This window comes from Osmia bicornis, chromosome 15, assembly GCF_907164935.1.
Source record: "Osmia bicornis bicornis chromosome 15, iOsmBic2.1, whole genome shotgun sequence".
Taxonomy (NCBI): domain Eukaryota; kingdom Metazoa; phylum Arthropoda; class Insecta; order Hymenoptera; family Megachilidae; genus Osmia; species Osmia bicornis.
The window spans coordinates 6,253,897-6,268,379 of NC_060230.1; the positions used below are offsets into that span (position 1 = coordinate 6,253,897).

At 42.4% G+C, this 14,483-nt stretch overlaps 1 protein-coding gene across 5 annotated transcripts in view; it reads left to right on the plus strand.

Moving 5' to 3' along the window:
- Window positions 1-14,483, plus strand: part of LOC114877825 (solute carrier family 12 member 4) — a 69,633-nt gene that overhangs the window by 38,739 nt on the left and 16,411 nt on the right. Inside the window, exon 1 of one of the 5 annotated variants that reach the window (XM_029190879.2) lies at window positions 6,762-8,136. The exons of the other annotated variants lie outside the window; for them this stretch is intronic. Coding sequence (XP_029046712.1) covers window positions 8,067-8,136 — 70 coding nt within the window. The 5' untranslated portion in view covers window positions 6,762-8,066. Of the gene's footprint in view, window positions 1-6,761; window positions 8,137-14,483 lie in introns of those variants that run through there. 5 annotated transcript variants of the gene reach the window in all.

Consider the following 14,483-nt stretch of genomic DNA (forward strand, 5'->3'; position numbering starts at 1 on the left):
CAACGGGGTTTCTGGTGGCGAGCTTAATGGAGCTTGAATACTCCAAGATGAGACTTGCTTGCTTCCCATCCGCAGCCCTCGGGCGTTGTTCCGAAATTTTTAGCGAATTTTTCACCGACCCGCGACGTCGTTTAAACCGGTGCTCTCAAAAATTGGAAACGCGGATATTGTACGGTTTAGATGCATCCGGAAAAAATTGGTGAAACCCGCTTGCGGGTCAGGAGATTCTCGAAATTTGCAAGCTCAAATTTCTGAGGCGTGGAAAATTAAAATATTAAGGTACTTTGGGTAAAGGAATTGAACATCTGCAAGCTCGTAGGTTTAAAATTCAAGCACGAGCGCATCGCAGTTAAGGTGCAAAAAAATCATCGAAATTTGCAAGCTCAGATATTAATCACTTTAATATTCAAATATTGATGCGGTGCAATTAAAATAAATTTAATAGTTGCGAATATGGATCTTTTATCTTCATTCTAATCTCAGTTTTCAATCTTCACCAGCAACTCTATTCATTTGCTAACCTCCTTCGCTTTAGCAACATGCAACTCATCCTCTTTGTTGGCAAATCATTGGCGGGGAATTACAAGGTGTGGATTATCTGTTCGACTTTTTAATAAGCTTTGCTCGCGACAATTTGCACGACCAATGTTACATCACGCTCGAGTTGTCCATGAAGATTAATAAGAAGGCCACTTAAGACTATCAAGAAAAACCGTATTTAATTTTCCATCAGACTAGTAAAATTCATGTTCCTTTTCAACAAGCATAGAAGAAGAATTAGAAAATTATCCTTAGAATCCGACAGAGGCTACACCAATTAATTCCAGTTTATTCTAGCGTCGTGTCACCGCCCTTTTTACAGTTCGGAAAGAAATCCTCCCTTCTCTCGTCCATTTTTCAATCACCCTTCGTTGTAAAGAATATCCCCGTCAAGGGGTTTGGTGGTACGAAGGGTGACTGAAGTTAGCTAGATCCCTCGGCTCGTGGCGCCAGCCTTTTATACCCGGTTAGAGGGGGTTGAACGGGGTGCGTGTGGTGGTCGGCAGTGACGTCACCGGAGGCACGATGACGTAAAACCCGGGAAACATTACGTTACGCAAGCGTAGAGAGTTCCAGGAGGGGTTGAAGCCGCGGCCCGATCACCCACTGGCCTACTTTCACCGCCCCTTCCCCTGGCGCACCCTCTTCTCTTCTCTGTCCAAGCGATGACGGGGTATTTTTTTTTCTATGCCTCTCCGGCGAATCCTAAGGGCCACGATGCGTCAATCCATCTCGAAGGGGTAGATCTCCAATCGAAATTTTCAAAATTTTCAAACTTGATGCATTCATCTCGGTGTTATTGGAAGAGGAACGAGATGAACCTGGATATTGGGATAGATTCAGAGCAGCGTGGTATGGTTAATGGCTTTTTTATAGAATGGCTGAGATTATTGGGCTTCCCGTGCGGTTATTTGGGTAAATTGATCGGTTGGACCGAAGGGTGAAGGCGGTTTATGCAAGAGGGTGCTTCTAGATATTGGGTGAAGCGTTTTAAATAAATTTCGGGTTGAATGATAAATTTGAACATAAGGGTAGCTTGTATAGAATGATTGTTACCATTTGTAGGGATTAAAATTTGATTCGTAAATTTATCAGTTAGAAACAGACTTTAGCGAGAATTATTAATTTTTCAAAAACAAATAATCTTTTGTTCGATGAAAATCGATTCGAACGTGTCACACTTTTCCCTCCGTATCCAAACGAATTCAGCTCTGACAATGAAGAGAAACAAAAAAGGACGTCGTGGAATGAAAAAAAAAGGAATCCAGCATCGCGTGATTAAAATTAAAAGCGAACGTGTCGCTTGGAAAAACGAGCCTCGGGTTGTGCGATACCAATTCATTAACGTTCAATAGCCCTGCGCGTTTGACCTTTTTCTCCCCCTGTTTCAACGCCTATCTAAAAAAAAAAAAAAAGAATAAAAAATGAAAACAGAAGCCGAACGAGCACAGTTTTGCTTTCGCGGAAAATGTAACTCGGTTATCAAAAATGGCCGGGCTCGGTTCACGAATTTACGAGACGAACGCGGCAACGAACAAAAACAGAGGAGCACGACGCGTTCTAATTACGGTCGAGTGATCCTGTAATTGAATGTAATTGCTACACGAGAGAGGAACATCGCTGGTTACCTGATCGCAAGGGTGTTCCTTTGTGAAAGCCATGGCACTATTAACCTCGTCGCTGTAAACTTCACCTTTTGCTATTAACAGCTCAAATGCAATTAACCGCATCGCGAACCGGTTACTCGAGCACTCTGTTGTTTCGTTGTTGCTCGAAAAATTTTTAACAGCAAGAAGACAGAGGTTGAGAATGATTAAGCTATATGTAATCGTCGCGTTTGATCGCGTTCGAAGTTGAAAATCCGTCGGGACGGTAACTTGACGAAGTTAATCAGCGCGAATCGGTTAGGAAGGAAGATCGGTATCGCAAAGTCGGCTGATGTTAGATCGTTTACGTGCTAGAAGCTTTACAATTCCATGCGGAGACCGCTTCACAGCGACGTCGCTTCTCCATTTATTAGCAATTTTCCAAGGGATTTGCCTGGCCCATTTGAATGCACCGTTATGCACCATGCGATGCAACCTTAATTACCGTTGCTTCTCCTTTTCTAGCGGATGCGCTATGGCTTGTATCCGATGTACCACCTTCCGTAATGTATTCTACCATGTATGAATTTCAATCCATTGTATATATCATTTTATTAGTAATTTCCAAATTTTGTATATAGAGAACGGACTCTGTCTGACAATCCATGGATCTGTTCTACTGACGACGTTCTGTCCGACCCTCTATAGTCCTATTCTACTTAAAATCTTGCTCTACTGAACATACATATTTTTTAATTTTCAAATCTAGCGGAAATAGTTTACCATCGTACGTGATACAGTGCAATAGCATGGATTGGTTTTCCAGGCTAGTTTTCATTCCGCATAGAATAGTCAGGGAAAAAAGAATAATCTCTCGCGTGGAAAGCAAACCGACGAGATTGCGTTACAGATTAAACGGTCACCAGCTGCCACGAGATCCACGTTGCGAAGCTGAATTAATTATTGGCCTTCGCCGATTCGATTCGAGCGAAACGCATCGTATTTACATGGATTTACGTTACACGGATCTGTTCGGATAAATCGTCGCAGCTAGGAATCGTATTCACGAGACTACCGTCACTTGATTCTCTGCCAAACGTGATCGAATTCATTTAATCGTGTTTTCCATTCCGTATCCTTCCATAATTACAACTTCATTTAGGATTTAAACGAGCGGTGTAACGATACTCCGTTCGGTTCTATGTAGAATTTTCGCGGTAATTGATTTTTCCTTCGTTCAAACGGAAAGGTTAGACCAAAAGTTTCTGACGAACCAAGTTGCGGCCGTGCAAAGTTGACTGACTGTAATGCGAGCATTGACTGAGCGTTTCCGCAAGTTCGCGATTCAACGAGCAGGGAAATGATTGCGTGGAACGAAGTCGATGAACGAGAGTTTAGTATCCTTTGCCGGGCGTCGTTTACCATCAACGTGGCATCGTTATTGCCTGTTAGCTCGATACGATCGTGCTGGCAGCGTTTCAAGGGGAGCAGATTACCCCGCGACGAAGTATCATTTTTTAGAATCCAATTATCCCAGCTTATTCCAAAATGTTTTACCAGAAAACAATCATTGAATGTTTTCAAGCACGGCGAACATAATCGTTTGATTTAAAGAAAACATTTTCATTTATGTTATTCATTATCAAGGCACGATACGAAGGTGACAAATTACTTGCAAAGGAAATTAGTTAATTTCTAAACTAATATTTTTAAGCTAATGGGCTAAACTGTGAATGGATTATAAAAAATGAGAAATTAAGATTATCTTCTATGCGTTTTACACGTCTTAAGGGTTGGTTAAATGAAGGTAGCGAACGAAAATGAATTTTAGTCGACTCCAGTTGGGTCTTGGCCAGATTTTCGGCGTGTTTTTACGTGTAAACGAGAACGAGCGTAACGAAAATCTAATTGGGATGTGATGCGGATGGGCTAGCTGGTCTTGTTTCTTCTTCCACAGAAATGAACACTGACTTTTCTCGGGGCCAAAAGAAAGACGAGCGCGATGCTTGTTTTATCAGTCAATAAAAAGCAACTTAACGAAGATGAGTCCATCTCAAGTTCAATTCACTCCGCTTTATATCTTCACAAGTAAACAGAAAGAAAGATGAATTAAATCTTCAGTCAACAGAGATTTTCCTGCTTTCTTTACAAGCAGACTCAGCTAGATTTAAATCTACCATAAATCTAACTCAGCTCTTTCTCTGTTTTATTTTCAAACATTTCCATGTTTGTTATTTGCACCATAGCGTGTTCTTAAGCATCATAAATTCTTTGAAATTCCCCTGTCAAAGCAAATAGTAAGAAATCCAAGATAAACCCAATTGAAACCCTTCCTCACGAAATAGTATTTAAATCACCCTTAAGAATAATTATCGGATAATTAATCTAACCAAAGATTCATTGCATTTCCTACGATCAAATCAGACGAGGAACAATACAACAGGGTGGAAAAGTGAAATTACTAAGAGTTGACGAATTCTTGGTGGGAGAGAAACGAGAGCAAGCGTTCGATCTAGCGACATTTCAGGCCGAGCTTAAAGCTTTCAGCCTGGGCTTTAGGGCGCGCGTACGCGCGCGGATATAAATATCGCGCTTTATGGAGGAAATAAAGCGCGACTTTTTTCCCTTCGCATCGAAGCCCTGTCGTTTAAACTGGACGTTTAATCATTTTAAGGATAGTAACACGTACCTGTACCTTTGCTTCTTTTTTAAAATTCAAATTTACTTAATTTTCACAATAACTTGACGATCCCAAATGGTCCCAAAGAAACAGAAATCTGGGAAAGAAGATCGTGCGTCACTTCGTCTAGAATCTCCGTCATTTCAATTTTCTTTTCCTTCTCTCGTAATCGTTCTTTGGATAAACGACGACATGTCGGCGAACGAGTTCTCGTGACAATCGGCAAATTCATCAGCGACGTCGATAAAACTGGCCAGACGAGGAAAATGGAAAGGAAAACAGAGAGAGAGAAAGAGAAGAAATGTGGAAAAATTGGACTCAACGCGAAACGACAAACGGAAACGTGCAGTAATTTGAACGTTGGTAACGGGAGACCGGGTTACTGTTTTGTGTTTTCATGAAAATTTCGCCAGCAATTCTCTTCCGTTTGTTTTGGCAAGAATGAAAACGAGCGGACCGCGAGGAAATATTTTGATGGTTTAAAATTGATCAGTGGTTGGGAATGTTGAAATTGGAGAGCAATATTTCAGGCAACGAGACGATTTACGTGAATTCAAATGGAGAACAAGGGAAAAGGTACACGAGTTTCGCGGCGACGGAACGCGTTAAGTCTGTCCGTGGAAGACAAAACAGACGAAGGAGGGCAACGGAAAACGAAGGAAAAGAGGGCACGATGTGTACGTTATTAAAATCGTTGGAAAAAGGTACGGAGAAATGTACGTACCCTCTAAAAATAAAGGAGAAAGAAGGTAAAAATCGAAGAAAATAAAAATAACGACAAAAGAAGAGATAGAAAAGACATGAGGTGTTTCATAAAAGTAAAATAATATTGAAGAGGGTTCAAAAGGGTGGCACACAAAATGCGTCGATCGAAAAAGGGAAAAAATATAGTTGAGGCTACGTGTCGAAGCGATAAAATACCGAGAGGAAACAAACAACAAAGTCCTACGCGTACGAAACGGAAGTCCTACGTGAGAGTGATAAATAAAATAAAAGTCAAAGGAGTACGTCAATAAACAAGAATACACATGCATCAAGCAAATGTGTAGGTGTTGCGAAAATCGATAGAAACAAAAAATATAAAAAGAAAAGTTTATAAAACAACTTTGAAAGAGAATCGGTAAACAGAAAAAAATATGGTAAATGTAAAGGTGCAATTGAAGAAAGAGAATATTTACAAACGATTAACTGGATGTTTACGCGATGAAAGAAAAGAAAATAAATAAAAATTGGAAATACGTATATGTACCTAGAATGAAATAAAGGTAAAATATGATCACCCTTCCCACACTACCGGATGAATATCTCCAACAGCAGGTAGTAAAATCCAAAGAGGAAGACTACGAAGAAGAAACGGAAATAAAGACAAAGGAACACACGGAGATCAGAGCAGCAAAAAGAGGCAGGAGTAGAAAAGCTGAGAGAAAAAGAATAGGGATACTCTCGTCATCTTCCTCTCTTTATGTATCATTTCTGTCCAGCTGAACAGGATAGAACGCACACAAGGAAGCCGCAGAGAAAGACAGAGCAAGAAGGAAGACAGTGAGAGAATCCGGCAGCAGGAGAAAGGGGTGGCATCCCCGGGGGTGCAGGGCGCGCTTGCGCGGTACGTGGGTGGAAAAGCGGTGGCGAGAGCTGCTGAGAACGCCCGGGACGCGTCGCGGCTGGTTCGCGCGAGTGCAACCGAACTAACCAGCAGCCAGGATAAGCGGACACAGGGTACAGGCCGGCGAGGAGTGGCGAGGGGTACCAAGGGAATAAGGGTTGGGAGGGTGACTGGCGAAGTTGGAGGCAAGACGAGGGTGAGATAAAAGGAGAAGATCGAAAGCTGGACGAGAGGGAGAAACACGGAGAGCGAGAGAGGGAGGATGTAAAGAGGGGCGATGAGGGGAAGGTGCGGATAGAGCGTGCGCGCCTCCGAGGAGGGAAGGAAAGAGAGAAGGCCTGGAAAAGCCGGGAGTGTTCGTTCGTAACCCCTCTCGGCCTACGTCCTCGTCGCCGGAGCAGCGTCTCTCAGTCGACGTTTCCCCGTTTTCCGGCGAGGGAAAGCTCTCCTCGTCCTCGTCCTCGTCGCTCGCCTGTCCACCAGCGAGTCGCTCGCGATCCACGCCCGATAGATAAGGAACCGCGACCGTCAGGGCAGACAGACGCTCGTAGATAGCAAACCACCCATACAGGGAGAGACAGGGAGGAGCAGCGGTGGAGGGAAAAGAGGGAGAGAGAGAAAGAGAGAGAGAGGGAAGCGACCAGTAGAGGGTGGCAGAGGTGTTCCAACACTCCGCAGCATCCGAGCCACGGGGAAGACGAGCGTCCAGGGGTGGTGACCTGTAACCGCGAGCCAGATCCTCTTGTCCATCGGGCAGGATATTTGTTTCGTTCTAATTCGACACCGACGTATTGGAAGCTCAGCGAGTTTTTTTGCAAACACGGTGAATTCGATAAAGTTGATCGTTCGACGAGTATACTGATCGAGTAGGTAGAAGCTCGTCGGTTGAGCGTATCTCTGGTGCACCTGTCGATGCGCCTTCGTGGCAATCGGAACGATCGATCCTCCCGAACGGACGCGGACTTCCGGGGATCGTCGTTCCGTCGTTAATTAGGGGAGCGTGCGCGAACGCGAGCAGGACGCGACGCGGCACGTCGCGGCGCGAACGAGAAGAGCCGGCGGCTGGCTTGCGTGCGTGCCTCCTTCTATCTGGAGCAGCACCGATCCTCACTCTGATCCCCGTGACCTTGTGACACCGCGACCAGAGAGGCTCGCGTATCGGTCGACCGCCTCGCCGCCGGGGTAGGAGGGATGCGGAAGAACAGGCTGAAGCGTTGAGGCTACACACCCTCCGCCAGAGTCGTCCGGGTCTGCCGCGTGTTCCTGTCGTTCCTCCCGGCTTCTTTTCGTCACGATCCTTCTCACCCTCGCGTGCTTCCTGCTCCCATCGCGGCACAGAATGTTACCCGATCAAACTGGACCAAGGTGGGAACAGTTTCGAATCGAAAATTAAGTTCGCCAGTTACAGTGAAGGTGTTCGTTGCGGGTTCAAAGTGAGAACGAAATTTTTAAGCTTCGTCGAGGAACACTGAACACGGTTCCAAGTGCCAAACATTGATAGAAACATTGAACTCGATCGAGGAAGTGATCAGAGGTGGAAAGAGGATATTAGAAGAGAGGAAGAACCGGCGAGAATTCGCTAAGCTCCAGGAAGCGGCTGAAAGAGGGAGCCTAGGGTAACTCGGCATCAAAAGATCGAAGACGTGTCGAAACCATGAGCGAAGGCACGCCAAAGTCTCAGGGAAAAACCGTGCCTGATGGCTCGCCAGCCCGTATGGAAGCCGGTATGATTGTATTCCATGTCTTTGAGTAATTTCACAGGTTGTTCCAGGAGTTGATCGAATAACTTCTTAGTAATTCCAAATTTTTATAGTTGTTCGATTAATTCCTGGAACATCATGTATAAAAGAGCCATATTTCAAATGTTTAAACCATTAATATTCAGGAAAAATTTCCTCCACAAATTTTCATTCGGCCCTCCAAATAAGTAACCCTATCAGAGCTACCTTAAGTCCATCAGAAAGTCTTCCTCGTCATCCACGAAGGTCCATCAAAAATCATCATTTCAATATCCGAAAAATATTTGCGAGGGACCGGTAATGTACTTTGATCAACAGAACGTGAAACGTAGCCTGGGAAAAGCGACAATCAAAGGGCAAAGTTCGTCCGGCAGGGTTGGATTTCAGTTTAAAGGTCGTCGAAAGATATTCGGACCGAAGCGAAATCGTAAGCTGAGGCAGCTCTTTCCTTGTGCAGGGAACACGTTAAATTCTCGTTCGAGCCCTCCGGGTAATTTTCCGGAACTCGAAGCAGAGAGGGTGGTTTTTTATGTGGACGATATAAGGTTGAAACTGGGGCTCCCTGGCTGATATCGCGTTTCTGTGACTTGATTTCAGATTCCGTCAATTTGCTGGCTCCTTTCAAACGGTCTCAGATTGCTCACTCTAAATTTCTATGAATTTGTAAAATTCCTCCGTTTAAAGGTAATATACATTTGTTTTTCAAGATCGAAACACGTAGAAAAGAGAAAGACACATTGTTACAAGTTTTATAATGGTAGGTTCAATATTGAAGTAATAAGAAATGAGATATGTGCTTTTGCCACAGTGTGAACACTGTAACAGATGAAACAGATTCGATCATAATTCGTCGAGGATATTACGATATAAAAGATGTTTTATTCTCAGCTATAAAGTACTAGGATAATAAGAGAAAAGATGGTCTTGAAAGTATCATTGAAGTAGAAGAAGTATTCTCTTCGCAGAATCAAAATTAGTGCCAGGACATTTGAATAAAGCTTTAGAATTTAGTATTAAAAAGTAAATAAAACACAAGGTCATAAATAGTTCAAAAATACTCCAGTATCTCGAACGTGTTCCATTACCGCCGTAAACATTCCACCATAGCCCGAAGCGTGATGCTTTTTCCAAGTGCAAGAGTACCAATGCAGTTCAAACAAAAGATGCTGCATTCATAATATCAAAGGTATTCAGCGCGAAATGGGCTGGTTCTCTTACCATAAAAAGCAGAATATTAGAGCACCATAAGTATTTCAGCTTGGAAACATGGTAAGAGTCCAGGTGGTCTCCTTAGATAAATTTTCAGCCGCCATAAAGTTGCATTCTATAAAAGTGCATCTGGAAGCTGCACTTTGAAAGTGCATACGGGGCGATCTGTGTAAATAATTTTATAAATAATCCTCTTGTACATCGACGATGTAATAACATATTAATCTGGCTTGTGGAAAATTTTGCCTCTCGTAAAAAGGAATGACAACTTGTGTCCACGAGGAACCTTCGGGATTACGTTCGAATGTAGGACAGCAATTTAATTTTCAGAAACGTTCTCGAGTCCAATGCTCTTGTTCTTTGCGTGGGTATGCAATTTAAGTGCAACATTGGAAAGATTACTATCAGAATTAAGGAAATTTGAATTTTCTTTAAAAATTTGTTGCTACAGCGTTTTCAGATATATTTGATGATATGGTGAATTAAATTAGCAGAGATATCAGTCTCGTTGGGTCTTTTAATTTTCTAATAATCCATGATACCAAAATTCGGAAAATTCGAATTTTCTTTGAACAAAGAGTTTGCAGTGGTAACTAAATAAAACTGGAGCAACAATTTCAATTCGAAGAATATGTGGACCCTTCTACTGTAATGTCTTGAAAATCAGCAGACTTTGGAAGCCTGAAGGACCCTTCGAATCGTCCCTCGAACGAAATCGAGTGGATATTTTCAAATTCAGCTCGAGTCTGAAGCAATTGGCCCGCTTTTCTTATCTCCAGTGTCCTGGTTCTTGTGGATATTCTTTTGGGAGGAGAATTGGCCAGACTTCGTCGACAAGCATCTCCTTCCCTTTCTTGAGAAGTGAAGAATGTGAACCGGATGTTCTGGTGATGAAGCAAAAAGTGACACACTAACGAGAATAATACTTTTAATGATAGTGTAGTATTCAGTTGAATACAAAAGGATTGTATACAAAGAAAGAGATGTCCTTTTAGTAACAGTGTGAAAAACATTTCTAAAAGCATTAAAAAATCACCAGTATTTCTTTTTTATAAAAAAGTTTAAATTAAGAACACAGCCACAGTCGCTAAAGTATTCGACTGAAAAAGTATTCCCTTGCAGTCACTGAAGACAGAAATCTTGCCTTCGCAGTTTCTTTCCGCTCCTCCTAATATTGAAAGTAGTACAACTCTACCGAAAGTCAGACATCTCCATGAAAGTAGCCAAAGTTCGGTGGCTAACCCAGAAAATGAACTTCCAAACTGAGCAGCATCATTCTAAATCTCACAGTGGTCTTAATATCTCTGAAAATTGGAAAGTCTCTACTTCCAAAGAATCCAAATCTACTGCGAACACAAATTTTGTAAAATGTCAAAATGATACTTCTTTCTCTAAAACGTTAAAATACATCCCCGGTATCAAACCACAAATCAGAAGTTTCGATGGTAAAATATCTAGGAAGTTTCGAAAACGACAAAAGAAGAAGGAAGTTCATGTTTCTTCGGCAACTTTCGTATTCCCGTCGTCGTGTCCCGAAAAATATTTCGGGTCGCTTGTTCCGCTACCTTCTGAATTCGCATTAACATATTACGTGTTCGGAAACCAGGATGCGATTGTATCGTATCAATACGTGCAAGAAAGTACCGAGTGTAAGTACATTCGTGCAGTTTTGACCCCCTGCGTGAACGTGAATGGCAACGCAACGATCATTCATTAAATTGTTGCATACTAAGTAACAAATTTCGAAACATAGAAAGTCATCAATTGTGCTTCTGTTAATTTAAAATCGTTTGTTTCTGCAATTCAGAAGTTTCTTCCAAGAGAAAGAAATTTTATTCTGTCGCAATTAATCTCCGAAACAAAAGAAAATTGTTTTCAACTTCTTTCCTGCGAAATGGACAGAGGTTTCTTGGTAGCTGCTTAACGTATAACCACGATAACGGAAAACATTTTACTTTCATTGTTCAGTAAACAACGTAAGTCTTATTTACTTGCGGTTTTTTTTATCCCTCCATCGTTACCAGTTTCTTTTTCCACTAGAACGAGTCAGCCATTAATTAAATCGTCCTCTTTTTCTCTGTCCCCTCGATGGACCATAAATTATACAAATAACAGGACACAAATCCTATGAAAATGGTGGGGTAGTTTTTCTCGAGGAAAGACCATTTAATTCATTCGCTACATTTGTCCATTTCTCCTTTATTTTTACGTACACATATGGTTTAATATTTCTTTCGTATTTCTGTTATTGAATTTCTCTGCAGGGATAAAAAAATTGATACGATCTTGGAAAGATTGCAATTCGTTCGCCGAATTCATCATCGAAGATACGATCGATGTATGGTCGGGAAAATTTATTGATCGATAACGGAAAAGATCGAATGAATTGGATGGAATTGTAGATGGAAATCGCACGAATTCGGCGTAAAATAAACTCTTCCAGGCTGGTTGTTTCCTCCGTTCGCAATTTTGACGATTTACCGTGCTCGACGAGATCGCTCGCGTAAATTTCGTGAATCTGCTCGTTTTCAACGTTTCTGCTCGTAAATTTCGTCATTGGACACCGCGATATTCCCGCGGTCGGTCCATCCTCGATGCTGTTCCACTTTCGAATTGTAGGGCAACGCGAAGTGGATCTTCAACGTGGTAGAACGTTCAAGCGGGTTTTCAAATTTGCATATCCACTGTATGAATATATTCTGGCATCCCTTTTTTTTATTCTCCTTTTTCTACGAACGATGCTATGTTTCTTATTCGACCATTCGAATTAAAACTCTTTTCTTGCCCTCCAATTTTTACTTCTGTTTTCATATTTTCAGCTATATTTTTCTACCAACATTCCCGGTGCTTTCCTTTTGTTTCCATGTATTTCTAGCATGCAAGTTCTATATCCAACTGGATATTATAAATATATATAATATACAATGTATAAAAATAGTTCATGTCACCGCGTAATAAAATCAATATTGTTTAACGCAGAATAAATGCAACGACAGGCGACAATCTCATACTCGGGAAGGCGGAACACGCGAATTATGAAAAATTTGCAAAATCAACGTAATCAGGCCAACGAATTTAGCATCCGAGCGTGATTATTCCCGCGTCAACGGACTATCGCGAGAGATTTCGTCCAAGAGACAGCACTTGACAAGTTCGATTTCGAGGCTGCTGTTTCTCGACGTCAGCGCGATCGAGCGTACCTACGAGGAAATTCACGCTCTGCTCGCTCTTAATTGTCGATTATTTAAATTCCATCCAGCACGACGAGACAGCCTCGACGATTCGCCGTCGGTCATCGCGAAGCACTTCCGGTGTTTCCGTTTGCTCAGCGCATCGTCGTCCATTCGGTTCGCAGTTTCCTCTTTATTCGCTCTCTTGGCTGGCAAATTGGATGGAAAATCCACGTTTATTCACCTGTGCATCGCTGTTTGTTCTTATTCTTAGTGTACACGAAGCCCGCGTAATGTTATTACGACGGATGAATTGTCCACCGGTTCGCAGGAAGGTTAATTCCTTGTACTACAAGGCTTCACGCTACTTAACCCTTTCTTCAGTTCCGAATAATTGTTATCGAATTCCAGGTTCGACAACCTCGTTAGCGAATGTAAGCAAAGATTAATTTGATCGACAGAAACCAAACAGTCCCGTTTGTCGTTTCCTCGACGGTAACGAAATTAATAACAGCAACAGCTCTAACTCGAAGACGCGTTTCATTAAATTTGCATCGACGAACTAATTTGTTTGTTCGTCAAACACAACTGTTCCTCGAATTCGCAACGGGCTGTTTAACTCGTGAATTGTCGATTGTCTGTGAAGAGGACGACCTATTCCGGTATTCTGTTTTTCTTCAATATTTATTAGCCTATTCCGAAGAGGATGCAATAAAACGAGGCTCGTTCGAGGAGGCTGCAGAGAACCAGCACTTTGTTGATCGAATCGAATTTGCCGCTGGTCGAGTGGCTGATCGATTCGCGTTAAAAGGATACCGCGGACCTTGCAGAATTCTCGAGCAAGGACAAATTCTTGCTTCCGTGGGGAATTCGAAGAATCCTTTGAGAATAATCTTCCACCTCTTCTTCCTCCACTTTTTTTATTTCATTATTCGAACACGGATAAAGTGAACTCATCGTCGGTCTCCAGAAATGAGAGAAATTCTTAAACATCCATCGAAGGGACAATGGTAGAACGTTTGTAACACGTAAATCCTTAGAATGTCTCGAACTAGTAGATCTCGACGCGAGACTTGCCCTTGCAGTTTCGACGAGTCTACGTAACCCAGCGGTACTTTGTTGATTCAACGAAATCTTCTTTCGGTCGAGTGGCTTTTCGCTCGATCCACGGCAAAAACGTGTGCCGGGCCTCGCGCGCGCGTTTAAACGAGATTAGGACAAGGGCAAGCGGAGGGTTAAGTAGTTTCCATTGTAAGGATGCTCCACGAAGTGACGACGTTTCTTGCTATCCGTTGCTTGCCACGCCTTTGCATACAACCAGACAGCTCACGGCCGCTCTTTACGCTTAATTCCTCGGGATTTTGATGAAGCAGACACTATTTTCTCTTCAAATTTTCCGTCTATCGCTTTTCAGCTGAAACTTCACCCTTGCATCCTCCGAAGATTTAGTTTCAATAAATTTTCATAGTATTTCATTAGATGTTGCTTTCGTTTTTGATTTTGATCATTAGTTACTTGTCTTCATTGATGTCTTAATCGAGAGAATCATCTTCAGAATGAAGAATACGTAGCTCGAATCCGGCGGCAAAGGATTATTCCCCGATATAAATCAATCGGCTGCCAATAATTCCCACCTGACTGTCATGGTAATAAAGTCGAATGTCTAATAATATCGTCGCGACGTCGTTTCGGTCCCGCCACGATTTATCGTCGTTTCAATGAGCGGTGAAATTGGGACACCCGACCAACCGGGACACGCCCGGCATTGTTACCTCTGCTTTTAAGCTTGCACGCGTTTCTGACTCGCTCCTGCGAGCACACACACGCTTTTCATTACACGCTTCTACAAAGATATTTTCATGGATTGACTCTCGTCATTTTTTTAACGCTCCCTTTTGAACGTGTTTAACTGTTTGAGTGCCATGCTCTCGTTTCATGTCGAAAAAAGAAGAA